The sequence below is a fragment of the Simochromis diagramma genome, unplaced genomic scaffold (genome assembly GCF_900408965.1).
Source record: "Simochromis diagramma unplaced genomic scaffold, fSimDia1.1 OVJJ01000585.1, whole genome shotgun sequence".
Classification (NCBI taxonomy): Eukaryota; Metazoa; Chordata; class Actinopteri; order Cichliformes; family Cichlidae; genus Simochromis; species Simochromis diagramma.
The window spans coordinates 4497099-4524569 of NW_024387398.1; the positions used below are offsets into that span (position 1 = coordinate 4497099).

The window sequence follows — 27471 nt, forward strand, 5'->3', positions numbered from 1 at the left end:
GAAGTCACTGAAGCATGTTTTTTGTTTTTGTGTTTATATTTAGCATTTGCTACATGTGAAAAATGAATAAGAACAGAGTTACTTAATAACCAATTATTCTGTATTGGTTGCAGTTGTATCTTTATATATCCCTGTTACTATTAGTTTCTCATCGGTGAGCTATTTTGTTTCTTTGTAACATTGCTGCCATCTAGTGAAAAAAAGCCAACCTGGCTATTTTTTTTTCTTGACGATTGATTTCTAGGTCATTAATGATAGTACTGTGGAGCATTTCTCTTTAATTGTTAAATAGTTGTGATGAAGAACTATCCTATTCAGTTTATGTAATGGGAAAAATGGCTAATTGAAATTAAGTTGGGATTGTGTGCCACTTAAGTGAAAGTGTATCTGTGATTAGTTGTGCTCATTGTTGTTATGTTATTCATTTCTCCCCTGAGACAAAACTACCAAGACAGCTTGCCAGATTTAGGACTTTCCCTCCTGTCTATGGTGCAATCATACATTCTGGCTCACGTGTCTATGTCCAATACATGCATTAGACCTTCCCTCCCCTTCTGATTTTAACTCTGGACAAATCCTCGAAAACCAGTGTTGCTCTATCCTGCTCAAGAGCTAAAGGGACCAAATACTGACCTGAAGGATCAGGGCAAAGCCTTTGAGTGGGTGGCTAATTCCCGCTTTAGCCCTCATCAGCTGTCCTCTGGGCAGGAATGGGACCGTGAGCGATAAGACAAAGCTAGACCCATCTGGCAGAAACTATAACCCCAGTTACAAAAAGTTATGATGGTCTGCAAAACCTAAACTCTGAGACAAAAAATACAATAATATCATTTAAACCCCATATTTTATTTAAGAAAATATTTTCACATTTTTATATTTTAATGCTTTGGTTTGCTTTTTGTATTTTGAATGTGCACATTTCATACGTCTGCACAAGTCTTTCTAAATGTTACAGGTTTTGGAGAAACACATGCTGCCATTGAGACAGTATCTTTTTCAGCAAAACAAAGAGATAGCATACTCTGCAGCACAGCACCACTGCAGTGTATTAGAGAATGTAAGTAACCATTCCCAAAGTCCTGACCGGTTGCCAGTTAAAAACATTTGACATTTTATCAAATAAAAAATATGGCCAGGAGGCTATAAACCAAAGAGCTGGAATCCTATATTGAGCAAGGACAGGATAACATTTTGGCTTTTAAAACTTGATCTCCTGAGTTACAAAATGCTTTTAGGGAGTTGCTTAAAGAAGACATGAGGTAACACAGTGCTTCTGGACTCTCTTCTGTACAAAGATAACAAATGCTATGTTCTCTTTGTACAGTTTTAATTAGATATGGGGTTTTGGATAACAGGTTTTAAATTCAAAAAAGTAAAGTAAACATCAGATGTTTTGGGGGTTTTTTTTGGCTTCTTGTCATTGGCTATCAGTGGATACAATCGATGACATTTCATTACTCAACAAGTGTGGGCAAAACATAAACTTGAAACTTAAAAGTGTTCACAGCTAATGACTTGAGAATAACACAGGGCAGTGTATATAGTTAAGTAAGTAAAATTAGTGTAACTTTTTCTCTTCTTTAAGACCTTTCTTTTGAGAAATGTAGCAACATAATTGTGTCTTCAGGTTTCCAGTTTGAAATCTCTGTGTTGTGTGAGTGTTGAGTTCTGAATTTTGCCATTGATGAGTTAAGCTAGAAGTGTGCAGGTAGCTTTGAAGGCTAGGCTGCTGAATAAGACCGCTACAGCGTGTGCATCAGCTTGGTGGGCTTTGTCACTTTTAGCAATCTAAGGAGTTAATCCTACTTCCACGAGGAACAGGTATTGATTTTGAAATTTGGGGAGTTTCACCTGTTTGCTCATTTTTGGGTCTTGGACCCTTTTTTGCATAGGTGTCTCCAACATCATTGTCTTTTTAGGGTTATTATTGTGTGGTGGATACCTCTCTGTGACCCAGTATTAATGTTCTAACCTGCAGTGACCTTCCTAGAAATGTAACTACAGCTTGGTGTCAATAAAGCCAGCTTGATTATAAATGCTGGCAACAGTGTTGGACACTTGCATAGGCAATGTAGTAGGTGAAATACAAATTTGCCACAGAATTAATAAATTATCCATTACTACAACATCCCTGTTGATGACATGACAGTCCCAAGATGCTATTTTATTTATAAGGTGGTGTAAATCAGCTGTGGTGTAGCCTGACACCTTGGAGCCTATGCAAGTAGTTAGCATTGGTATAGCATTTCCCTTATTATGCTCACATTGGTGCCTGCTTTTTCTCTGTTACAGTAAACTAAACTGTGTTGCTGTTGCCTTTGCTATACACCACTGCATTAACTTGATGTACAAACCTGTGGAACATACTCCAATTAATTCACAATCATTTTATTTTGGATAGGAAAAAATACAAATCTATGAAGAAATATCATTAAAATGTATTTATATGTATTGTGAAGCAGTGTTTATTCCTAAAGCGATACAAAAATGAGTCCCTTGCATCTTTTGTTACTTACAGTGTCAGTGACTCGATTGCCCCCTGTTGCCCCAATTCAGAAGTAATACAAGATAAATTGACACTCGGCCCAATTTCATCTTTACTTGAACACTGATCTGCTGCTGTTTAGAGTGGTGGCCTAACCTATCTGTCAGCCCTAATGGAGCCCAATATATAGATAAGTGTGTCTTGCCACGAAAATCAATATCGATGTGGCCCCTGATGGTTTTTGAGTTGAAGTGCTTTGTTTTCTGCCATTGCCTTGAAACAAAGAGGCTGTGGGTCCTTCTATTAACAATTCCCAGTCAACCTTGAGACAGACTTGCAGACTGAGATAGAGGTAGAAATAGAAATAGACAGATGGAGTGATGGTGAAGGGCGGCGGCATTCGCGCCGACATCACTAGAGCATTAGATTTGGTGGAGGATAGAAAAGCACCATCAATGGACCACAGAAGGCCTTCAAAGAAGAATGATGACAGTGATGGGGTGTGACAGAAAGACAGAATGGCCAAAATAGTCTTTCAGTGGAGAGGAAATTATGTCATGTGTGTTTTGCTATAAAAACAAATACAAATAAATGTCAGTGCTAAAGGAAGTTATTGACACAGTGTACATTTATTTAAATATGCCTTTATTGATAAAAAAAAAAGAAGCAAGTTTCATCTTGCAAATTTCTAATTCCAGTTATAGCCCATAGCTGCTGAAAATAATATGTAATCCGAGTTAGGTACAGTTTTAATGAAAATGTTGAATGTTGGTCTGTTAACATAATGACTGCATTTTTTTCTTTTTCTTTTTTATACTAATTAGAATCTAAAAAAATGAACATAAATCCTAAAATACCTTCCCTTTCCAAACCACAGTCTATATCAGTCAGTCGTTCAGCAGTGTTTTTCTCTGTTTTTAATTATAAACTCTGCAAAGAAGAGAGTTGCCTCTAACTGGAAAGAAGATAAGATATCATCCCTTTCCAAACCACATTCAACTTTAATTTTTTGACCATTCAGCCCATTTGAGTTTATTGCCCTCTTATTTCTTAGAATATAAATCATGGAATCATAAAATTTAGACAAAAATAACCACAGTTTAATGTAAAAATAATCAAAATAAAATATTTAAAATGATCACAATTAAGGGTTGTTTAGTGATGCAGTGTCATGGCAGTTACATGGCAGTTCTTTGTACTGTGACACATTAGTTATTTATATCAAAAGGAGCTCAATGTCCGTTTTTTTGCTTAAATCTTGAAATTATGTGATCATGAAGCCTGCTGCACTGAAACTGAGACAGCTGGATGTCAAAATACAACACACTGATGGGAAAACCTCAAATACACTAATACTCTATAAGAAAAAATGGAAGATGATTTTTAAACAGCACTGTCCTTTTACTGTAAAAAATAGCTAACAGTTACTGTTCATTTCTCCTATAACTACCTCAAGTCAATGAAATTTACAATGTTCACATATATAACTGCAATAGTAACCTTAACCCTCTCCTATATGAAACATTTAATAATTTGATGAAAAGGCTACAAAAAGGCATCTACACCAGTTGATACACGAGGAACAAAAGAAAAAACAACTTTTCTACATAGCAGCGAGCCTGAGCAAAGCAAATTATAGTGACTTAAACATTTCAAACACAAAAATATGTAAAGAGCTAAAATATATAAAACTCGCTGAACTTACTAAAATTAACATGATAATACAGAAATAGTCTCAAAAGTTTTGCAAGTGCAAGGAGAATATGAGTGATCTTTTGGTTAGCTGACACTGATGAGTTTATTCTGACCTATCACATAGCCTGTATACTATGTGATGAACAACAATTAGATGTATTTATTTTTTGAAGTTTCAACATTTAACTTAATGCACAAAACAATATATGGGGTAATTTAGAAATGCTGTAATCATAGTATCTGCAGCAAAGGGTCATAAAGACTCCAAAACTTACTACTGTGTGAACCGACCAAAGTAATTACTGCATTTAGATCAGTGGGAAAGCCATCTGTAAATAGGGTGTGGCTCACAGTTCAGATTTGATGACCTTTATGCTTGTGTACGGGTGTAATATCTAAAGAAAAACAAAAGAGTAGCTCTTTATCTAAGATTTATGTCCGTGCATGATGCCTGAACTCTTTACACTTGCAGTGAGAGGATCCAGTGGCTCTTGTTTTGTTGTCCACGCTTCCCCTTAGAGGAAAGTGTCACAGATCGATATGGGTTGTTCTTTTTTCAGAATTATAACGCCCAGATCACTGAATGGCTTGATGAATCAGTCAAGTGTAAAAATTATATGCCTTGGCCTGTATAGACACTAGGTCTTAACCTAATTTGATGCCAAGGGGACTATTTAGACCGACATGTCACTGATAACAATATTACAGTTGGAACAACATGCCATCCCTCCAGCAGAGTCTCAGAGGCTCAGTGCCGAAACACCTGAAGCTGCTTCTGGACCACCTTGCTAAGAAACATGGTCAGTATTTTTTTTATTGTTAAACTGCCTCGGCCATACTCATCTGAGGAGGCATACTCTTCTCATAAACTATAATGATGATATTTTTATGTTTTTAAACTTTGCGCTTGATATTTTTTGACTTCTCAAACAAACGTATACATTTCTAAAAGCTTTTATTTTTTTAATGTTTCATTGCTGAACAGCTGATTGTACGCTGTTTCCATTGAGCCATGACTCTGGGCCCGAAGTCTGGGGTAACGTTGTTGGTTTAAAAGATGTACAGCTTGACAGTGATGGACTTGAGAGGTGCACAGTGGGTTGCATTGTTCCAGTGGCAGCAGCAGACACCATGGAACACTCGTAACCTTTGTTGTGCTGGGACAGTTTTCCTGACTCATCACTTTCAGAATTGGCACCTGGAAAAAATGCGTAATTAAGCAGTTGGTAAAAAAAAACTTGTATAAGAATGAATTTAGACTATAGTTAGAAAAATCACTGGAGTTGTTTACATATAATATGAATAATGTAAGTTTCAGGTACCCTGTTTCTGAAGAGCAGGATGTACACACAGCTCTCCTTGGACAGCCCATGGCAGGAATTACCTTCCCTTCAACACCATTTTCTGCCACAATGTAGAACTGCAGATTTATACATTAAGATGTTTGAGTTTTTATAAATGTTAAAAGTTTTATGCATTTTTTTGGGGGGGGGGGCAGCCTACCTACTCCCAGAGTGAGTGATGGACATGAATTGCTCTTGCAAAGACAAACATTTCATATAATTCTGATAAGACATTGGGATTCAAACTGCAATCTTTAATGTTACTTTCAAAGCGAACAAAAATGTTATGACTGCTGGGAACTGCCATTACATATTTACTCTGCGTAAAAAGTAATTTGTTACACCACTCATTCCATTACTTTTACATTGATCTGAGATGCTTTGTAAAATAATTACAATTAAACCCTAGGCTACAGTCCCATACGCTGACATAAGTATGTATTAGGCTGTGTGATATGACCAAAATCTCATATCTCGATATAGGACATTTCTCACCCCGATAACAGTATATATCACAAAATAGTGCTCGACTTGTGTTAAGTGTTTTCAGCTGGGCATCATGTACCTGGAGTCAAGTGTTTCGACCGATGCATGAAACTATATATTTTTAGATATAAGTTGCAACGGCCGGCATTTTCTTTGTGAGTATTTATTGCGTGGTGTGCTGCTGGGAAAAGCCTGTTCTAATGTTTGAGTATAAGCTTGCTTCTGATCTGTAAACTCTCCCCATACTCTTTCATGTGATTCTTGCATAGGTGGTAGAAGAGGTTTGTCGTGCTTGAGTCTGTGGTGGGGACCGGTTTGCGGCATAATTTGCAGAGTGCAGTTTTCTGGTACGTGTCAGACTTTTCATAATCAAACCATGTCCATGCTGCAGAGGTAGCCCCTCGTTTAGGAATAAGGTCCTCGATTTGTTTTGACTCGTCCTTCTGTTTGACCAATCCACACAAATGATAGCGTATAATATGAAACGATAGATGTTTTAATTTCGTCATCCGCTATATTTTATCATATCACACAGCCCTAGTATGTATCCTAATGAGGACACACTCGCAAGCTCTTCTTTTCAGTCCAACATCAAGGAGAATGCAAGGCATGTTTGACTGTTTTTTCTTTCTTTCTCCCCATCTGGCAAATAATTGAAAAGCCCACATAATGGAATTAACAACATAATTTTAACTGTCCTTTTTGTTACATTGATGTATTATATTACTGCATGACATAAAAACTGTATGTATTAATGACCGAGCTTTGTAATAATGGCCTTACCCGAGGAACAGTGGTAGTGGTTGTCTCTGACATGCTCTCATCCGTCATGCTGGTCTCACTCACATTATCCACTGATGGCTGTTTGTGGAAGCGTTTTCTCGTTCTGAAAAGTAAATATAAAATCTGCACAAGTTATGTATAGAATAATATACACATGGAGAGTTTATCTCACAGAAATATAAAAGGTCAGGTACCTAAAGAAGATTTATATAGGTTATAACAGAAGTTGTGTGCTCAAATTCATCATGATGAGAAATGAGTGTCTGTGCTGTGTACTGCCCTTCACAGCATCATTTATCACTGCATTATAAAATAATAATTTCACCACATTTGATTTATTTAATGTTTGTTTCTTAGCTTTCTGCATATCTCACCCCCTGAATGTTGACCAAAGATAATACATCTGAATGTTGTGATAGACCAAGCCGGAGGCCGTGTGTGCATTTACTCTACGTGCTCATAAGTTTCAGTTCTTTCTTTAGACTCTATCTTTGTGTACAGTGTGATTCTGTACTCTCTGTGTGTTTATTACAGGGGAAACCAAACTACCAAACTCAAAAACCGCACAAGTGCACCTGCAGTCAAGTGCAGAAGGCAATTTAAGGCAGAGCTATTGGCGGCCATGTAGCGTTTCCTCTGGGGTCATACCTCACCGGCTCCATTTTGTAGCTGAGAAATGACCTATTTTTATGTGTAATTGCTGTAGAACAAGCTAAACGAACCATGTAATTGAAAGTGTGCCACTTCCACAGGGGAACCAAGAGTGTAAACGTTAGGATGTAGTAGGTAGTGTGCTTTGTAAGTCAAAAGAGTGTAGAATGCCAAACAGCCTTGTCCATAAGCCAGCGAAACAACCATAAAACAAATCAGCTACTTAGAAACATCTCAGGTGGAAATAAAAAGGAGGAGGGGCCACAGTGTGTAGTTTATGCGTGCTCTTCACTCAGCTAACCACTGTTGCATGCTGTCATTTGTTCCACGTGTGATGTGCTCCCTGACCCCCTGCTGTCGTACTGAGAAACCGGCATTACACGCCTCATGCATCTTGGGTTTGATAGACATCTCTAAATGCTGTCAGCTCATTCATTACAGCAGCAGGTCCTCCCTGGTTTATTTTTAACCATCAGTTAGAAAAAGCATGATAGTCCCTTAAGATGAAGACATGATTCTCATTTTTACCAGTCTAATAAAACCCATACAAATTGAATAGTATATTTAGTATGTTTAGTGAGGAAATAGTTAAATATTCATGGATGTTTTTTCTTTTTCTTTTTAGGAAGTCACTTTTGATCCTTTCACAGCGAATAGCATATCTTGATCATTTTGATTTCCCGACTTTCTTCCTTTTTTATTTTTTTCCATTGTCCTTATTCTTTTTTTTACCCATTGTCTATTCTTTTCCTCCTTCCTTTTTCTCCCCTTTTACTTTTTGCTGCCTCCTTTTTCCCCGTTTCCCTTTTTTCTCTTACCCATAGCAGTAGGTGACACAGGCTGTGATAGAGAGCAAGGAAACGAGGACCACCATGCAGGCTGTAATGACCACGTTCCTCTTCTTCTCCTTTTCAGCCCGCTGAAGCTCCAACCATTCCAGGTCACTGAACTGACATCGTTCCCCCATGTAGCCTGATACACAACTGCATGACAAAAAATCATATCCAGGAATCATTTTTGGTTAACTGCAAACAATTTATATTTTAAGACAAACTTGTTTAAAACACATCCAGTTACTTTATAATTCAAAAACTGTTACTGCTTAAGCAACTGCTTAGTTTTGTGTTTAAATGTTTGGGCTCCCTTGGCAAATTAAATGTAGTTTTTGAAAGACTGGATTGGATTTCATAGAACAGATACACAGGCAAGATTACAGTCACAGGTTTTGGAGTTATATGACATAAGGTTAGTAGAAAAAATTGAATTGACTGGCTTCAGTAATAATTCAGTTATTTTGTTTTTCTAATGATCCTCATAATCCTGAGAATCATTGGAAAACACTGGAGGGGGAAAAAACACCCCCCCCCCCCCCAACTCTTCGACCTGTTTGGGCACTCATAGGCAGTTGTTCTTTTTTGTTGCTAAATATACGTTTTCATTATAATTTGTATTAAAAATCAAGTAAATATGTTGTCACTGCAAGTGAATGTGTATACATTATCTGCAGCTTTCCACTGAAATTATGAATTATTTTTTAATCTGTGCATTAGAACTCATAATTTACATTTTTGTTGATCTGATTTGAAGTCCATACTTCATGGACAGAGGTAGACTGTCTCTGCTGTAAACACTTTCGTGAGGCGTGGGCTTTAATCATGGAACAACAGTGACACCTGCTGCTTGTCAGCTGTCATAAAATACTTTTCACCTAAGTGTTCTTGTCTTAATTAACAGTGGGACTGCATGAATATATCTAAATATTTGAGAAAATATTTGATTATATAATTATTATATTTATATTACAATATTTAATTAAATTTGCCATAATCATATTTCTGTTTAAAAAAAGAGAGACCCTATTGAAGCAAGGTACCAACAGCAGTATAATAGTAAAATAGCAGCGACAGTACAGAAGTAGCCAAGTATGGAGGTGCTTGGAAATTTTAAGTTAAACTATAAAATCACTGCTTAACACTTTAGTTTAACAATAATTAAAGTCATTTAACCTTGTAACTATTCAGCACCCTGCACAATGTCGCATAAAACCAAAAAATATTTGTTGTATTTTGTGTCTTGGGTCGATCTTTTTAACCAGTTGCTTAAAGCTGTGCATGTCCACCATGTAACTGCATTATTTCCATCCATCATCAGCTCTTCCTGTCATGTGGAGTGCACTTAGTTAGTGCACCAGCAAAGATTGGTTGAGTCATTTGTTTACATTTAGGTTGCTAATATTAACTCCTTTGTAGTAAGGTTATACTTGATGGTATGTTTTTGCCTCTTTTAAGATACCTTTTTTGGTTTTCACCTTAAACTGTAACAGTTTTATTTCATATTTTTCAAATTGCTAGGTATTGTTGGATGTTGTTTAAGTCTTGCTCTCCGTGGGAAACAAGACATGGCTCGTTTCCCTGTTGTGCACACTAGGGGATTTTAATGAGTTTTGCTCCAATACAATGGTATTATGATTTGACACTTATATCATGTAATAATTTATAATTGCAATATTGTACATGATGTGGTATCGCACAGCCCTAATATGAATATCGTGAGCCCTTCTTTGAAAAACAAACAGTTATGAGGGGTGGGATGGGGTCATGGGTCAAGTAGAAGGACAAGAGGGTTTATTTACTTGCAGGCATAAGAGTCCAATTCAGGAAAGTAGAAGCAAACACCATGGTACAGACAGTAGGTCTCATAGGTTGCAGGACAACTCTCTGCATTTCCGTTGTGGCGTTTGGTGGTAACATCAGCAGAGGTACCAGGTGTCACCCATGGTGATGTGGACTCCAACTCTAGAGAGAATTGAGGTTATAAGTTCATTAAATTAGATTCATTTTCTACTGCTTAAAAGAGATGGCTCATATAAACACTGTATTCAATCTAAATTAACTATCTGATTTCACAGATAAGACAATGATAGACGATGAGAATGTGCCAATACGGCCCAGGATATGTTAACAAAAGGAAACGATCACCTTGACATGTCTGCCCATCGCTGTAGTATCCAGCCAGGCACTTGCAGTAGTATTTCCCTGCAGTGTTTTGACATTCTTCATTTTTGTCACAGTTGTAGATTCCCAGGTTACACTCATCAATATCTAGGACAAAAATAGGAGCAGTAAGTTGTAACCTACAATTTTACCAAATAAGAAGAATCATAAGTTTCGAAAAAATGTTGTGACATTATTTACTAGCTAAATAAAATGTAATTACTGTTTGTTTTTTTAAATCCTCCATAACCTGGCCTGGTACAGTGAAAAAAGTTAAGTTTTTATTAATTTAATCAAGTTGCCACACTATGTCTTTTCGATGCTTCCTACTTTGCAAACAAACTCAGCTGATAATCTCAAAACACTTCAACTGGTCTGCAAGGAAACGATAGGAGGAATTACTGGATGGTTTTAGGACTTTTTGAACATTTTGACTTTTTCCATTAAGGCTTATCTTGAATAATACCATTACCTTTACTTTCAGGGCAACCCTACCTCTGAATTTTATTTCAAAATCCAAAACTCAGTTCTGCTAGATCCCTGCTACTGTAGGTGAGATTAAAAAAAAGCTCACTTGTATCAAATGTAATCCCGTAAGCTTATTTCAGGGTCTGTTACCTCATCTCTCTAATGCATATTCCCAGTATAATTGAAGGTATACTCACCCACACATAACTGTCCATCACCTGTGAAACCTTCTTGACATAAACAGTTTGGGTGACCAGAATTCAGCAGGCATTGTGCATTCACATCGCAGCGGAGTGAGTAGCACTCATTCTGGTCTGACAGAGAGGGGGCATATGCAAACGTAACATTTAGGCTGGGCAAGATATCGAGTGGATAGAACGCCTTTCAAGGTGCACTGTTACCTGAAATCATTTTGTCGGTGAAGAAAGTTGGCTGGCTGCTTACATCAGTTGTCAGTGGCAAGCTCGCAGTATTAAATGTTTTGTTTTTCAGAGGTGTTAAATCAACTGATCCACTGTTTCCATATTCTATAAAATTAATACATAAAGAAAACATTCAAATTTATCATCACATTACACTGTGTAGAAAAGAACACAGGATACATCACCTGCTGTTCCATTTGAAGCGTCAACAGACAAGCAAGTTTTTCCATCAGCTGATAGGATATAGTGTGAGAAACAAGAGCAGTGGGCAAAACCCACCTTGCTTTCACACACCTGGGAACAACCTCCCTTCAGGTGAAGGCACATATCTGCCCCTAAAAAACAGGACAGAAGTATAAGCCCAGGAATTCTTTAGAACTGATGGATGCTGTGTGCCACTTGTTTTTGTTATTGGCACATGTGTCCAATCTGCATGTATCTAAATATGCATGGCACTTGTTTTTTTTAGATCATTGTAATCATGGTTGTTCCTCTGTACCTGGCTTAGCAAGGGGATGAACTACAACAATAGATGCTGGTTGCACCATGCTCCCTTGGATCCATTGCAATGTTTTCCCAGTCCGCTTATGCACACTGGTCAGCTGGTGGCGTTCCTGATCAGAGATCCAGAGCCTGTCTTCAAATAGTGCAAGATCAAAAGGTTGGCCTGGAACAAATTAGGGCAGACGGCAAGAAAATCTGAGTCGACTCAGTGATTCCAGGTGAGAGGCGCTTGTGTTCAGCTGTGAATGCAGTGATACTGGTTAAACTGGATTTTCTCACATTTGAATTGTGGATGATGCTATGAATGAGAAAGTTAACTTAAGAAGAGGTATACTTTTGGCATTTGAGTCAAGATTAGTAGGACAGCTGTACTATATCAGTTATACTTAGTATTAATTATCTGTCATATATCCTAGAGTAACTTATCATATGTTAACTTACATATTCATTTTACAACAATGAAATTCTTATTCCCCATGCATTTATATCTGCTTTTTTTTAGATATATACATTTCACATAAACCTCACCTACTTGGTTCTTTGACAGGACTCGTCGATCTGAACCATCCAGGGCGGCAGTCTCTATTGTGCCTTTCCTCTGATCACACCAGAATACTCGGTCCTCTGTGAAGTCAATTGTCAGGCCAGTGGGCGACACAAGGTTGGTCCTAGCAATGACAGCACGGTCTCTCCCTTCCAGGGAGGAACATTCCACCACAGGATGGGTCCCTATGTCAGTCCAGAATAACTTCCTCAAAAAGTTAAAAGAAAGTTAAAAGAAAGAGCGAGTGGTACACAAAGTTATTAAACCACCTGTTTACAGTGCTAAACAAATTCTATTAGACCATCTGTGATAAAAAGAAAACAAAACAAAAATACAAATATTTTAGAAATCTAAAAAAACTGAACCGAATTCATGTCTTTAAACCCAAACTGGACTACTCTGAGAAGTCTTCAGTTGTTCAAGCATAACAGTCAACCTCTAAAACTAATTTTCAGGCATGCAAATAAATAACTGTAATTTGGCATCTTATTCAAAAAATAATGATGTGCTTTACTGCATTGTATGCTTTTTTTGTAAAACAGTAAATTTGAAGATATAATTTAATAATTTTAGTTTGGTGGTGGTCTAATAAATTTGTTAAGCACTGTATATACAAATCATCTATATCTTTTTGTGATATTCATTGTTACAAAATATTTTGTTTAAAATGTCATTAAAACATGACCTTTATTGGCCAGATCACTGTGAGATTATAAACTCACTATCCATTTTGTTAGGTATATCTCTTTAACCAATTTTTAATGTAAATATTTAATATTTATTGTTTCAGAAACTCTTCATTTTCTGGGATTTCCCCACACAAACATCTCTAGGGGTGAAACATGAAATTAAAGATGCAATTTACTCCACAAAATGGGCAACTGAAGACTGGAAAACATTACCTGGTGTCTTGGTTTATGCAGCTACAGCCAGATGAATGGTCAGAATTTAGTGTAAGCAGCATGAAAGCATGAATCCATCCTGCCTTGTAGCAACAATTCAAGCTGCTTGTCGTGTAATGGTGTGGGGTAGTATTTTCTTGGTGCACTTTGGGACCCTTAGAACCAACTCAGCATTGTTTTCAACATCTTTTAGCTGTTAGCCAGGTGGCTCCTTATATGACCACAGCATACTCATCTTCTAATGCTAGTTTTCATGTGTCAGGGGCTTCGTGTGTGGATGGGAGGAAGAGAGGAAGGGAACCAAACGCAGGACTCACGGTGAGGGTTGATGGAGTTTATTATAACGAACGGATGAGCAGAGCATAAGATGACTGGCAGACTGAAATGACTGAACTGGCTGGCTGGACTGGACACATGTGCGAAGTAGACAACATCGATGACAAGACGGTGAACAGAAGGAAACTGAGGACTTAAATACTCTGACTGATGATGATGACGATTGGAGACCGGTGAGTACACAGCTGAACATAATCCGACTAATGACACAGGAAGCGGAACTAGAACATAATGCGCAGAGACTGACAAAGGGCTGACATAATAAAACGTGTACATATGGAAACTAAACAGAGAATATGACTAAACTGAAAACACTGGGTCAACGACCCAGGAACCCTGACACAATGAGTTCATTGTACTCAATGACTTCTATGGTCCATCCAGTACAGCATCTTAGGGATGTGGTGAAATTGGAGATTCAAATCTGTAGCAAGTGTATGATGCTAACATAACAATATGAACCAAAATCTGTGGTTAGTGCTTCCAGCATGGTAAAACTGTGCCATGAGGAGTCAAGGCAGTTCTAAAGACAAATGGGGGTAAAAAATCGGGTTCAAACTGGCAATAGCAAAGTGTACCTAATGAACTGACTCTGGTGAGTGTTAGTCAAAGTTAATCAAACTGCTTGGTAATTATTAATGTGGTATTTGTTGTTTATTGATTAGTCTTTAGTCAATTGTATTGGTGAAAGAGTGATGCATATGGCTATACTCACTTTGCAAGAGGATGAACTGCGATTCCTCTTGGCTTTTCCAGACCTTTTCTCACAATAGTTTCCCTGTGAAGTCCATCCAAGGTACTGCAATCAACAGTTGACTGACTGAGGGGCAAAATATGTGCATGTAGAAGTTTAATTTCCCCAGTGTCAGTTATTTCCTGATGAAGTTCATTCAAATTAAAAGAGATTAAGAAAGCTGGGTGTGACCTAAACGATTAACTTTAGATAGACAATTGAATAGAACTAGAAAGCAAACATCTACTAACAGCAAATGACCAGCACTTTATGAAGAAACTGTTTTCATTGTGTAATTCTTACACACACTGCACACCTTTTATCCGTCCAGTACATCTTGCGATGAACCCAGTCAACTGCAAGCCCCTCTGGTGAATCCAAACCATCAGAGATGAGAATGTTTCTTGGGCCACCTTTTATGTCAACTCGCTCAATTGTTTTCTGGCTTGTACTTGCAAAGTACACCTTTAAATGCAAAATATATCATTTATGAATACTTGCATTTATAATATAAATATGAATAATTATATAATATAAACTGGAAGGAAAACATGTGGATCATTGTCCAAACAAGCATAATGAGGTAATAGTAAGGGGCATGCATTACAGTGCTTGTCCACTGGGTGACACTGCAGATCCATAGCAAAATCATTTCCTGATTTAACTCAATTCTATTACAATGAGTCATTCGACCTTATACTCATACTCTTGGAACGCTTTCCATCTTACATTGTTCTGGACAGGGTCATAGTCTAAAGCTACGATTATTCCTCTGGGCTCCTCTGCCAAGATTTGATCCACAGTGCCATCAGGGTTAATTCTCCGGACATCTACTAGATTAGCAACTAGTAGATAAGATGGAGGTCCTGAAGAAAAATATAAGAAAATACAGTGTTTCGTGGTCAGATGCACTGCAGCTTTCACCTTGTGTTTTTTGACTTTTGCATTGGAAACAGATGCAAAAAGGTAGACGGTGTGTGTGTCTTTGTGGGCACATGTAGCTCAGCTATCTGCTATGCCATTGTTTGACTCACCAGTTGCAATGCAGTGCTTGCCATCTTGGTGGAGCTGGTAGCCAGGCAGACAGCCACACTCCCAGCTTACAGGGGCGACAGGGTTGCAGAGCTGACTGCATCCTCCTCTATCTGCAGATGAACAGCCTGGAACCATGAAAAACAATGTGGGCACAGCTAAGCTTATGAATTTGTTAAAATTCAACGGACCTTTGCTTAGTTGCAGTATTTACTCTTAACACAAAATTATGTTGTGTCAACACTGGTTCTGGCATCAGATTTCACTGTAATCCAGTTTATCAATTGCAAAATAAATCGTATGCATAAAAAAGTTAATCATTTTAATTATTATATTCTAAACTGATGCAAGATAAACTGCCCACAATAAACTGAAAGTATTACAACAGTTACTACACTGTTGCACATTCATCTCTTTGATCCATCTATCCTCAGTTTGACCACATCAACTCAACTCTTATTCATGAAATATTTATACAGCCTTGGCTCCAAATCACAAAGTAGGCACTGTATCTGCTGCTTAGTTTTTTGGAAATGAGCAACCAATATGTTCCATTAAACTGTCATTCAGTCAGTTGATAGATTCATGCTATTGTTCCTTTTCTTTTACTACGATGCTATAGTTAAAATGTAAACGTAATGGGAAACTGAATCCAGTATGTGTATACTCTATATGTTAGCCATATACTATAAGGTTAGTGTTGTAAATGAGAATAATATGAACGCTACATTTTTTTAACTAAGTGTATTTATATAATTTTTTAATAAAAGGTAGATTTTAGTATTGGCACATGGGGCAAAGCGGTGTAATACTGGCCATACCAGTACATGTTTGTCCATCCTCCTGTAGTATAGATCCCTCAGGGCAAACACAGACAGCACCATTTCCTGTTGACAGGCACCCATTGCCGCACTTTGTCATATTCCTTTCACATGGTATGATTTCTGTAATAGAAAAAAGACAGTTCTATCAAAAATAAAACCAAAAAATCTTTGATTTTTAACAATAAAATAACAATTAAAAAATAAAAGAAAAAAAATCATATGGATTTGATTCATGTAGATTAACATATTTAGAAAGCATTAAAGATTACATGAACTTCAACCCAAACTGATGTGAGTTAATTAAATTTTTTACAGCCATTCATAGTGCCAATAAAGGCAACGTGATGCTCCATGTAAATAAAATAGACTTGAGTCTATTTTTGGGCCAGCAGACTGTGGATCAGCCAGATGGACAGCAAGCTTCTTAGCCCCTGTTCTGGTAAAATCCTTTGATGAAGTCAGCTCTAATCCTATCAAAATAGTGGAAAGTGTGATAAGAAAGTCAAACCCAAACACTGAGGGTGATGTAATGCTAGTTAAAAGGCACATGGGGTCTCCTGTACCAGAGATCCTGAGGTGAGTATGTACCAGTACTAAAAAGCAGTAGATAAATGTGACGTTTAAGTTTTCTATGTATTATATTATAAGACTCATGATTTACTCATTTACTCAAGTGTCTATCGTTTTATTTATGCTGCAGAATTATAAGAATAAAGTATGAATCGTGTAAAGATGTATGAGAGGACACAAGTGGCCATCATCATAAGTGAATCATAACACAAGTCATTTAAGTTTTATCTTACTGAGAACATTATCATTTACTGTATAATGTGATATTTTATTGCTGTTTTTTCTGCATTTATTTCATATATAGGTTTTGTACAGTAAACAATAGGATAGTTTATTCTTCTTATCATGGCTAAATTTATTTCAGATCTTTTTATAGTCTTCCATTAAACCTTTCAGTTAGGCCAGAAACGCTCCATGTCAACAGTGCATGTGGTAAAACTACTGCTTTTTCATTTTTTTGTATAAAACAATTAAAAATGGCACTTCAAGTAGGTAAATAACTACAGTTCTTCTGTCGTCTGTGCAACCAAGTAAACTCTGTTGTAATCTCCATTGTCTAACCTGCTGCTTGGCTCTATGTTTGTTTCATACTGGACCTTGGCAAAGGTTGTCAGCTAAGTAGCTTAGAAAGACAAAGCTGCTGACCAGATATGTTCCCTACTGCAAATGTCACCTCATCATCTAATCTCATTGTCTGTGAACTTTTCCTGTTGTCTTGAGCATATTGCTGTGAGAGTAGAAAAGAGATTATGATCTGACTATAAAAATATACTTTTTTTAAAAAGTTTTACTATATCTTGAAATTAAAAAAACAGAAACTATAAATGTTTGAAAAAATGTCAAAAATCATCAAATTTAAGTCAAAATTACATACAAGTAAAAATAAAATGTAATAAAATAAAATCCAAGTTTATTTAACTAAATAATTATTTCTTATACATGACCTTGACAAATGAACTTTTAGCTGAAAGCCAAAAATAATCGCGTTATCGTGATATCCTTTGTTCTACCTGATCGTCTCAGTACTCTTAAATGTTTAGAAGTTGGACAAAGTTTCAGTGTTTTGTTTTGACCCAAGTGACCTAACACACAATTGTCAGTTTCACATATATCTAGTCTGTCTTGAGGCCTGCGACCCTCAAGCCTTCTAGGGTCAAAGTAGTATCTGGTAGATAAATGCCACCTTTGACAGCAGCACAAAGAAGATCTGCAACCCAAGCTTTAGTCATGTTCAGATCTTGAATATACATTTTACTTGTTTTTTTTTCTATTTTCACTGTAAAACACATGACAAAGCTATATTGATATTATAAACATAGTTATACTTTACCTTGGCATGTTTTCCTGTCTGGTAAGAGGGCATATCCTTTAGGACAGGTACAGAAATAAGATCCAGGAATGTTCTCACAACCAAGCGAGCAGCCATGATTCCAGTGGGCACATTCATTTACATCTATGGTACACACAGACAAAGATGGTAATATTTTTTGCAAGTAGATGCTAATATTTATGTTTTCTGTGCTTTATATATAAGTCCTTTTAATTGTGGCTGTCCCCTGTAACAGTGATCCCTGCTAGTACTAGGTTTGACCCCTTTGGGCTTCAGACGTGCCTTAAGTATTCGTGGCACAGATTCAACAACATGCTTAAAACATTTCTCAGAGAATTTGGGCCATGCTATCATGATACCATCATTCAGTTGTTGCAGATCTGTTGGCTGCACATCCACGATGCCAGTCTCCCAATCCACCACATCCTAAAGGTGCTCTTCTAAATTGAGACTGGTTACTGTAGTGGGCTTTCAGCTGAACTGAATGGTAATGTTTATGAAACTGATTTGAGATGATTTGAGCTTTGTGACATGTTACATTATCTTGCTAGAAGCAGCCATCAGAAGTTGGGTACATTGTGGTCATACAGGAATAGAGATGGTCAATGGTGTTTGAACAATGAAGTTGGTACTAAGGACCAAAGAACACCAAGAAAATATCCCCAATGCTGTTACACCATCCACAGCCTTGAACACTGATAGAAGACAGGATGACTCTATGTTGGCTTTCATGTTATTTACCCCAAATTCTGACCCTACTAATGTCATCAGATCAGGAAGTCTTCTACTGTTCAGTGTCTAGTATCCTTCTTTTCCTATTCTTAGCTGATTAAAGTAGCTTCCAGTGTTATTCTGACTGAAGTAAAAATGTGTTTTGTAACTGCCTTCTTATTTTAATACCAACCTTTACAGTAAGTGCCTTCCATACTGAGAACAAAACCTTCACTGCACTGACAAACGCCTTGGTCTGCCAAACTGGAACAGACGTTAACACAGTTGCCACCTTGGTCATCACAACCTGTTGGAAGTGATTGCTTGATACATTATCTAGAATATAAACACAATTCATTTAACTAAGAAGAACTTTAAATGTATGATAATGTTGAGCTGTAACCTGGAAATGGTGATAGCGGGTCTGCTGTTGGCTGATTAAGTGGATGCACGATCTTGATATCAACTGGAGGTTTACCCATTTGTTTTATGTTAACAACACGTGGCTCTCCACCAGTGTACTTGTTTACTTGTTTTATAACCCGAGACTCAGAATTGGTGTAGTATATGTGCTCCAGAAAAACAGATATTCCAACTGAATGAGACCTGATAAAAAAGAAGATATAATGAGTGGCTTTCGATTGGCTTATTTGATCATTTACATCAACACTCTGATCTACATTTTCTTTATTAACAAAGTTAACAAATTGTATTTTTACTAAATACTCACTGAAGTGGAAGATTCATGGTGTGTAGGGCGTTCCCATTGTAATCACAAGAGGCAATGGCACTTTCTCCTTGTGGCCCAAACTGAACCCAGAACAGTCTTTTGTCTACTCGGTCAATCGACAGTGCTCTCAGTTGTTCAGTTATCTTAATTAGTGTAATTTTCATCTGTCCTGTGACATCAGACCTTTGGATACTTGGAGACATCCCCCCAGATAACCAAAACAGAAACCTGCAATATGCATGTTTTGGGGGAAAAAAAAGGTTTTGCAATGAGCCTTTCCAAAATATTTTTTTCTGAAGTTAGCTTTGCATCTGTTATGAAATATGGAAACTTAGTTGCTTCCAGTAAGGGCACTGCTTAGACATTTCCTCATATGTTAAGCCTGCCAAATCAGGAGACTCATAATTCTTTTGCCTCAAACTCATTTTTGGTAATGCTTAATAAACTGTAGCCCAATTGAATTAAAGCCTGAGAGAAGTGTACGATAATAAGTTATGTAAAAAGCAATTTAAATATGCTCTTGGCACTTTTTAATCATGAAAAATGTTTTTAAATGAAATTATTCAGTGTTGCTTATCCATCAGGCCAAACTGAAGGGAAGTAAATTCCTACTGCTGTCCTTGATCAGAGGTATATGAGAGTCAGTCAGTCAATTTTTATATCATTTGATCCTTCCATATAGTATCGGAAGGATCAAATGAAAAACAGCAAACAAAACAAAAAACTGCTGTCATTATGACATCTGCATAGATTACCTATTAGAGGGGTCAACGCTTATAGAATTGGGCTGGGTCAAGTGTCTTAAAAGAGTCCTCTGTTTCTTCCCATTTATATCGATTCTCTTTACTTCCCCCTTTTCTCTACTTGTCCAGTATACGCTGTTCCAAATCCAGTCCACTGCGAGGCCAGAGATGTGTTTGTCATATGAATACAGTTTCTGCAAAAGAAGCATTCATAATTAATCATTTTAAATCTGCGGCTCTGAAAGTTTCCAGAACAATGCAGGATAACATTAACATTACACAATTTAATTATGATAATTACAGTTTTTGAAAGATCTTTTAAAAGCCTGCAAATTAACTGCTGTACTAATTAGGTTATTAAAAATTCCTAAATCATTAGGATCCTAAGCTGCTGGTTAGCTTTGGGGGTATTAAGTCTTATTAGCGCTGTATTCCATACTTTGACATTTCACACTATTGGGGACCTTGGAAGTTTCTTTGTTAGAAGATAAAAAATGATTCAGAAAAGCACATATAAAGCAGATCAAGTTACTTCCATTATACTTAGAAAAATTAAGGAAAATAGGTCTGCTGTTGTTTATTTTACTGGTTTAAAGAATGTGTTTGTTGGGATTTTTAGAGTGACTTTTCTAAAGTGTGTGAAACGTTGGTCAGACTGTGAGCACATTATAAGTAGTTTTATGCAAATATTTGGTAGTTTTGTATCTTAACATTGTTATGGAATCTACTTGTAAATTAAGACAAAACACAAAAATAATTTAAATATCAAATTTTCTTGTGTTGTGATCCAAAGGATATATTAAGTAGTAGTACGTAAAATGTTTTAACACTTGCAAAATAACCTGTCATTTTATAATTCAGCAATTTGTAATAAAATGGTGCACACCCTTTTAGTCTAGCATGGAAATAAAAAGGCTTTCACTAATAAGTTACACACACAGGAAAACAATCAAACAGAGAAAAAGTCCACTTACACTGGGGCGCAGTTACATAATCACCTGTTTGTGTGCTCCTTTCACAGATGCTTTGTAGATGACCCCAGTGTGCCTGTCAACCCAGTAAACTCTCTGTTCTTTGAAATGAAAGTCAAGCAGGATAGAGCTTCCGACGCCAGGCACAAGCCTTCTGTGATTCTTGCCATTAAGGCCCATCCGATGAATAGCTTTACCATGGCCAAATATCAGGAAAGGCTGTGAAGCTTAGCAAATCATTACACACGTTATTAAAGTTTAAAATTTACAGTGAAGATCATTTGAACGCCTTACTTCTGTAAAAATAATATCTTAAGTAAACACAGTTGTATAATGACTCAACAATATTTAGATTTAGTGACTAATGATTCTGTGAGGTTTACAATAACAGACTAAAATGCCATTATATGAAATATAAAAATTATATAATTGCAAACATTTAGCATTTTTAATTAATAGGAAATTCACAAAAAAGTCACAAATCACGCCACATTTTAAATTTTTTATAATTTTCACAGTGAATGAGCATATTTACTTTCTTATCTTAACCAAATAAATCCACAGTATATATAGGTAACTATGGCAGCATTTGACGTTTCAATAGCTCCTGCCCCCCTCTTTGTGTCGCTGCTGTTGTCGTTCAATTTGGCACATTATTTGATTTAAAAAACCTATTCATCCCTGTAATGGGAAGTTCAAGGCAACCACAGCTGCCTCTGTGTAAAACCTCATCCCTTAGCAACAAATAGCTTTTGCTTTTTCCTTTGACTCTGACAATACTCTGCAATGAATGAAGGGGAAGGCAGTTAGTGTCCTCTAAAAGGTTTTTGATTCAGGTCACAACATCACTCTGGGATTCTGCTGGGAAGTTATGATCAACAATGATATTTCTACATATTCTGATTTTGTATATTGGATGATTGCTGTGCATTTGTTGTCAGATAAATGTAGTTGTTCTAGAACTAAACTTTCTTTTTTTACTCTTGGAGTGAGCAATGACATTGGCAAGGTAATGACACTGTCATATGCAACCATAGACGCCGCTCTTAACTCTGTGGAATGAAGAAAACAATGAGCAAAACCAGACAAACAACATAATGAAATGTCTGCCATTGCTAATGAGTTGCTAGGATGCATCCTGCTGAATCACTGATTGACAAGTTCACTGGAAGGTCAGTATGATTCTTGACTCAGCTTTGTCACTTGGACTTATTTGTGAACTCTAACACAAAATATACTACAATTCATCAATTCTTCATTGATTTACTATTTTGCATTGATGTAACATGTATTTAATGGCATTTCAGATGATAATTCAGTACACGTAGTTACAGACTAGTTACCTATAAAAACAAAGAAATGCAAGAATATGAAAAAAAGAATTGTTAACTCTGCAATAAACATCACTATACAGTAACTAAAATGATTGGGCTAAATAACAATATACACTATAACATGAAATTGTTGAAAGATCTTGTCACATATTTGATTTTAGCTGAGGTGCTAGTATTATATGGTAGCACTGGATTTGCAGTCCTGTTGAATCAATGATGACTAGTTATTTAATTATTAATTAATTAATTATATTAACTAAAAAAATGTTATAATAAAAATACTATTATATTATTGCTTGAAGGTCATGCCATACATTTTGTTTTACCACACAAAATAAATTAAAGTTACCATTTAAACGATTGCAGCCATATCACATACCTCTATTAGCATCCCCAAATACACGCTGAAAACAGTGATGATATTTAAGGAATATGTAGTGTAGTAGAACATAGTTTCTAGTTTCATGCACAGTGTTTGGGCAACAGATTTATGTAGCTCAGGTGAAAAGGTCCTGTTATGACTCTGCTTTGCACCTGTATTCCTAAAAATCTGTGCTGCCGGATCAGCGCATGATGTTCTGTAGCTGACTTCTGTTTGGTAGACAGGATAGTGATGAGATTTTTTGGATGAAAATCACGGTACTGCGCTTAATATTTTATGTCCTGCTGAGATGTGGTTTTTTGGTCATCACCATTTGTATTTTTGAAGTAACGTCTCTGTGGTACTCCACAAAAACTTGGGCTCAACCTGAGATACACCCACACAAACACAGTCTGGCTTAGTACAGTGCATTGTGTTGTCTGCCAAGTTCACTTTGCTGTACCGCCTACTGTAGCATGTTTAATGCAAGCAACATGTTTGGTTCTACTTGATTACATTTTTTTTAAACTAAGCATCATTCCAGTACTGAATAGCAGCTGTTGCATGAATGCTTTATATCCATGTGGAGTACAGAAGAACTTGTGTAACTGAAATTACAACCCAAGACACTAATTTCACTAATTTTTAGGACACAAAGTGTTATACAGTGAACAATCACACTTTTTAATATTAAATAAATATGTATTTGTAATATCTGTCTTTAAATCTAAGCTAGTTCATTTTCTATCATGATATGTATTTTAGAAATCTTTGTTTTGAAGTGAAAAGACCACACAGACAGCAGTACACTTCAACATTACTTCTTCCAGTACGGTCAGTTGGGACTGTTGGTTAGGAGAGGTTTCATACTCACCCGTACAGCTGCTGTTGCTCCCTGCTTGCAATAGGTGCTCATCCCAACATGTCGTACCGAGCAGCAAGGCTCCAGCGGTTTGCATCATAAAATAGATCAATATTACTGTTATCATTGCCTCGGGCATAATCCTGCACTTTGTCCCTGCTGGTCTTCTTCACTCTTTCTCAAGCATTCCCACTATCAGCACTGGCCCACAAGAATTCTCCAGGATTACGTACTGTAGGTTTGTGGACTCTTGGCATCCTTTGTCTAATGCTTTAAAGCTAGTAAGAGACTGGAGCTTTACATACCCGTGGATGTCACACTAAAGGGAATGCAAAACCCTACTGAGATAGAGAATAAGGGGGTAATGCTGTCAGTGCAGTGTTGAACCCAGAAAAAAAAATGTTTGGATCCTGCTCAGTCCCTACTTTGGGCCCCTGGGCTGCCAGTCTGTTTTGGAAGCAAAGATTGAAATTCCTGACACCCCCATGGTAAATTTTGCACATGCAAGTCCAGCAATGGTGCAAGATCTTCTAGAAGTTGCAGTTCAGTGCTCCAACAGAATGTGGGATATTCAAGAAATGAGGCAGGGACGAAAAAAGGTCCCACATGATAACAACTTATTAGCCTTCTCCCCACCCCTTTACATGTGTGCTTTGTGAATGTAGATAGATATCTGTTTAAGATGGAGGTAGGCAGAGACAAGGAGACAGATGTTGCATGGAAAGTTGTCAGACAGAATCTTACAATACTGAATTTGTCATTTATTAAGGAACTAAATGAACCTTGGGTATTTTTGAGTCATTCTTAAATGGCATACATACAGTACGAGTGTAATTTACACATGCCGCATACACAGTAGGTCCTCTGTTTTGTGTCCTGTGTGTGTGAATGAAGAGTCAGTGTGTTATACTGTCATCTCTCGAAGTTCTTCTGGCTCCCAGAAGGAATGAGCAGAATGAGTAATTTATAGAGAACGGTGGAAGAGAGCAGATTATCCTTAAATTGTTTGTCCTCCTCTTGCCCAGCATGACAATTAACAGAGGCCAGGAACTACAACCTCTATTCATACCCAGCATGACTAGGACATTGTCAGGAACAACGTCCTCACTAAAGAGCAGCAGTATGATTTATAATGCTGAGAAAGTTGCCTTGTCCCCAGACAAACACACTGAAGGGCACTGACCTTTTCCCACAATTTCACCCTGGGAGGTAAGAATAAAAGTCTAATGTTCATAATTACTCTTCAGGTGACAGTGTGTTGGATGACAGTGACACATAGCTATGAATCATCAAGTAGAAACAGTATCTGGGACACGGTGAGAGTGTGGCTATTATAGCTGTATTAAAAACTAACTCCTGCTTCTGTAAGATAAATGTTGCCAGTTCTGAAGACGAGAATAAACTGATTTTTTTATTCCCACAGGGAGATTCTTTTGTAAATTGTAAAACTAAAAACATTAAAAAACATACCATTTTAGTTTCAGTCATAATGCAATGAAAAAAGAATTGATTAAGTGTGATTAAGTAACTGCATGGACACAGTGAGGAAGCATCTCTTGTGACATTCAATAAAAGATTTATTCATTCTTAGTCTATGGCTAATCGGGTGGCCAGAACACTGCGTAGATGTTGGGAGATATTGTTTGTGATGGAAAGAAGATTTGCAACAGCCTCTTCTGAGTCACAGCATGTAGATGGCCTAACACCACCCTCAGTGAGCTGCCCTGAATAAGTTTATTACTGTCACATACTTTAAAGGAGTGGTGCTTCCACAGGAAATACAGTTGCCTCCTGAAGAGGGCTGCAGGTAGTTTGGCCTAGTCCTTTCCTATTTGTACTCCTGCACCATATTTAGCATTTTCCTCCTGATGGAAAGGGGAGTAGCAGATGTCCTGGATCTTATAAATATTCCTTCACCATAACACGGCCCTTTTTGGCACCCTTATTATTGGCTTATTTGTTTCCACGGTCTGATTTATTCCTGTTCACCTGAGCCATCAGGAAACCTTGTCAACAATTTTCAGTATTTTTGTGCATGTCACATTCAGTTGGTCTGTCTCAATGTTGTTGTTTTTTCAAGCACCTCAGGTAAATAGCACCTATAACGAAACTAAAGACGTCCCCGATGTCACGTCTTTATTGATCTCTTGATTCATCTTTTTGTTTTGTCTGTTTTTTCAGCTGTGTGCTCTCAGCCTTTTTGCCTTACTCTGACAGCTGTCATTAAAACCTTTGCCTGTTCTAGTCAACCATGTATTCATTTTGCTTGTGAAAAAAAAAACAAGCTATGTCAATGACAGAAGCACAGCTGACATCACAGATTATGCTGGTTACATCCACACCATAGTAGTGTTCCAGAAAATTCCAATTCCCTTGCTGCAATACATATTTATGTTGCCAGAAAAGAGAACTATAGTGTGTTACTACATGTTAACATCGCTGCTGCATCTGCTCGTGTTTTGTTTCTTGGTAATTCTGTGTCAGTTACACAGGATCAATCTGGTGGTGAAGTAGTTTGTGTATTGCATGCAAAAGCATGGCCTTCATAAGGGCAGCTCTATTACATACATAAAGAAAGAAATAAAAAGTAAAAATAAATATAAAATATAAAATATTAAAAAAAAACAAAAAAAAAAAACAAAACAAATGGGAGTGACTGGAAGTTTTACATCTGACAAAAAGTTATAAAAATACTGCAGTGAAACCTCTAGAAGTACATGATGTAGGGAGCTAAACAAAAGCTCAGATGCTTGTGTTTGCTTTCATACTAGCATAATCATGTTAGTAATAACATAACTGCAAAATAGGAACCAAAAACAACAATATGGCAATCCTCTTTCTTCTGGCCTTACTGTACAGTTAGATGTAATGTGTCCATTGTTCTTGGCGAGAAAATTCTTCCTTGCATTAGCCTAATGTAGCCTAATGAACACTTATTGCAACTGCTAATTTGGATTTCAACCTCCAAAGTTACTAAAAACTTTACAAAAGCAAGCATCTTCACTAAGAGCTGAAAACAAAACCCTCAAGGAGTAATTATCATAATGACAGTCTTTTGTAACACACTAAGTTTAGAAGATATATTGGGACTCAAGAACTGTGAGATATTACTTCTTTTTTTTTTTTTTGGTTTAAATCTGACAGAAAATGTAAATCTAGAGTTGGTTATTGGCTACAGTTACAATATTAGCCACATTTTATCAGCATATATTGCCCCTTTATCAAACCCTAGTCTAATACATTGTGAGACACTGTACTAGGAGAAGACACACTATCAAACATTGTGTCTATAAAGCAAATTACTGGCAGAACACTGGAGCCATGCTCCAAGACTCTTTAAATGATTCTAGAATTGAATCCTCTTTAAACAAATGGGAGCTTTGTGGTGTTTTCCCACTTGGGGCAGTAACTTCAACCCAAATGGGTATTTCAGCCTTTTCCTCGAGGTACTAATTCTCTTCCCTGCTCCTTCATGCTAGACTGCAAGCAACCCCAGTATGAGCTACAGTTCACTGTTTGATAAATCCATCAGGATCACATCCTCTCCAAAAAGCAAAGAGTTGATCCTGAGGCCACACACTAGATATCTTCCACTACTTGGCTGTGCCTAAAAATTCTGTCCATAAAAGTTATGAACCAAAGAACCAAATCTTCCGCA

The 27471-nt window shown here is 37.0% G+C and overlaps 1 protein-coding gene and 1 long non-coding RNA gene across 2 annotated transcripts; one reads left to right on the plus strand and one right to left on the minus strand.

Moving 5' to 3' along the window:
• Positions 1-3914: 3914 nt before the first annotated feature.
• On the minus strand, positions 3915-24382 carry egf (epidermal growth factor). Its single transcript, XM_040010325.1, has 23 exons — positions 23826-24382; positions 21284-21483; positions 20298-20479; positions 19543-19770; positions 19216-19418; positions 19006-19119; positions 18102-18224; positions 16199-16321; positions 15380-15505; positions 15075-15211; positions 14662-14810; positions 14328-14432; positions 12359-12582; positions 11826-11993; positions 11512-11661; positions 11306-11431; positions 11102-11218; positions 10422-10544; positions 10076-10238; positions 8262-8426; positions 6793-6895; positions 5503-5600; positions 3915-5378 (listed from the first exon to the last, which is right to left on the minus strand). The coding sequence occupies exons 1-23, from the start codon at positions 23950-23952 to the stop codon at positions 5366-5368; spliced, it is 3267 nt and encodes a 1088-aa protein (XP_039866259.1). The 5' UTR covers positions 23953-24382; the 3' UTR covers positions 3915-5365.
• On the plus strand, positions 11931-14334 carry LOC120720597. Its single transcript, XR_005692992.1, has 3 exons — positions 11931-12048; positions 12378-12491; positions 13539-14334. It is a non-coding gene; the product is annotated as an uncharacterized LOC120720597 (long non-coding RNA).
• Positions 24383-27471: the final 3089 nt, after the last annotated feature.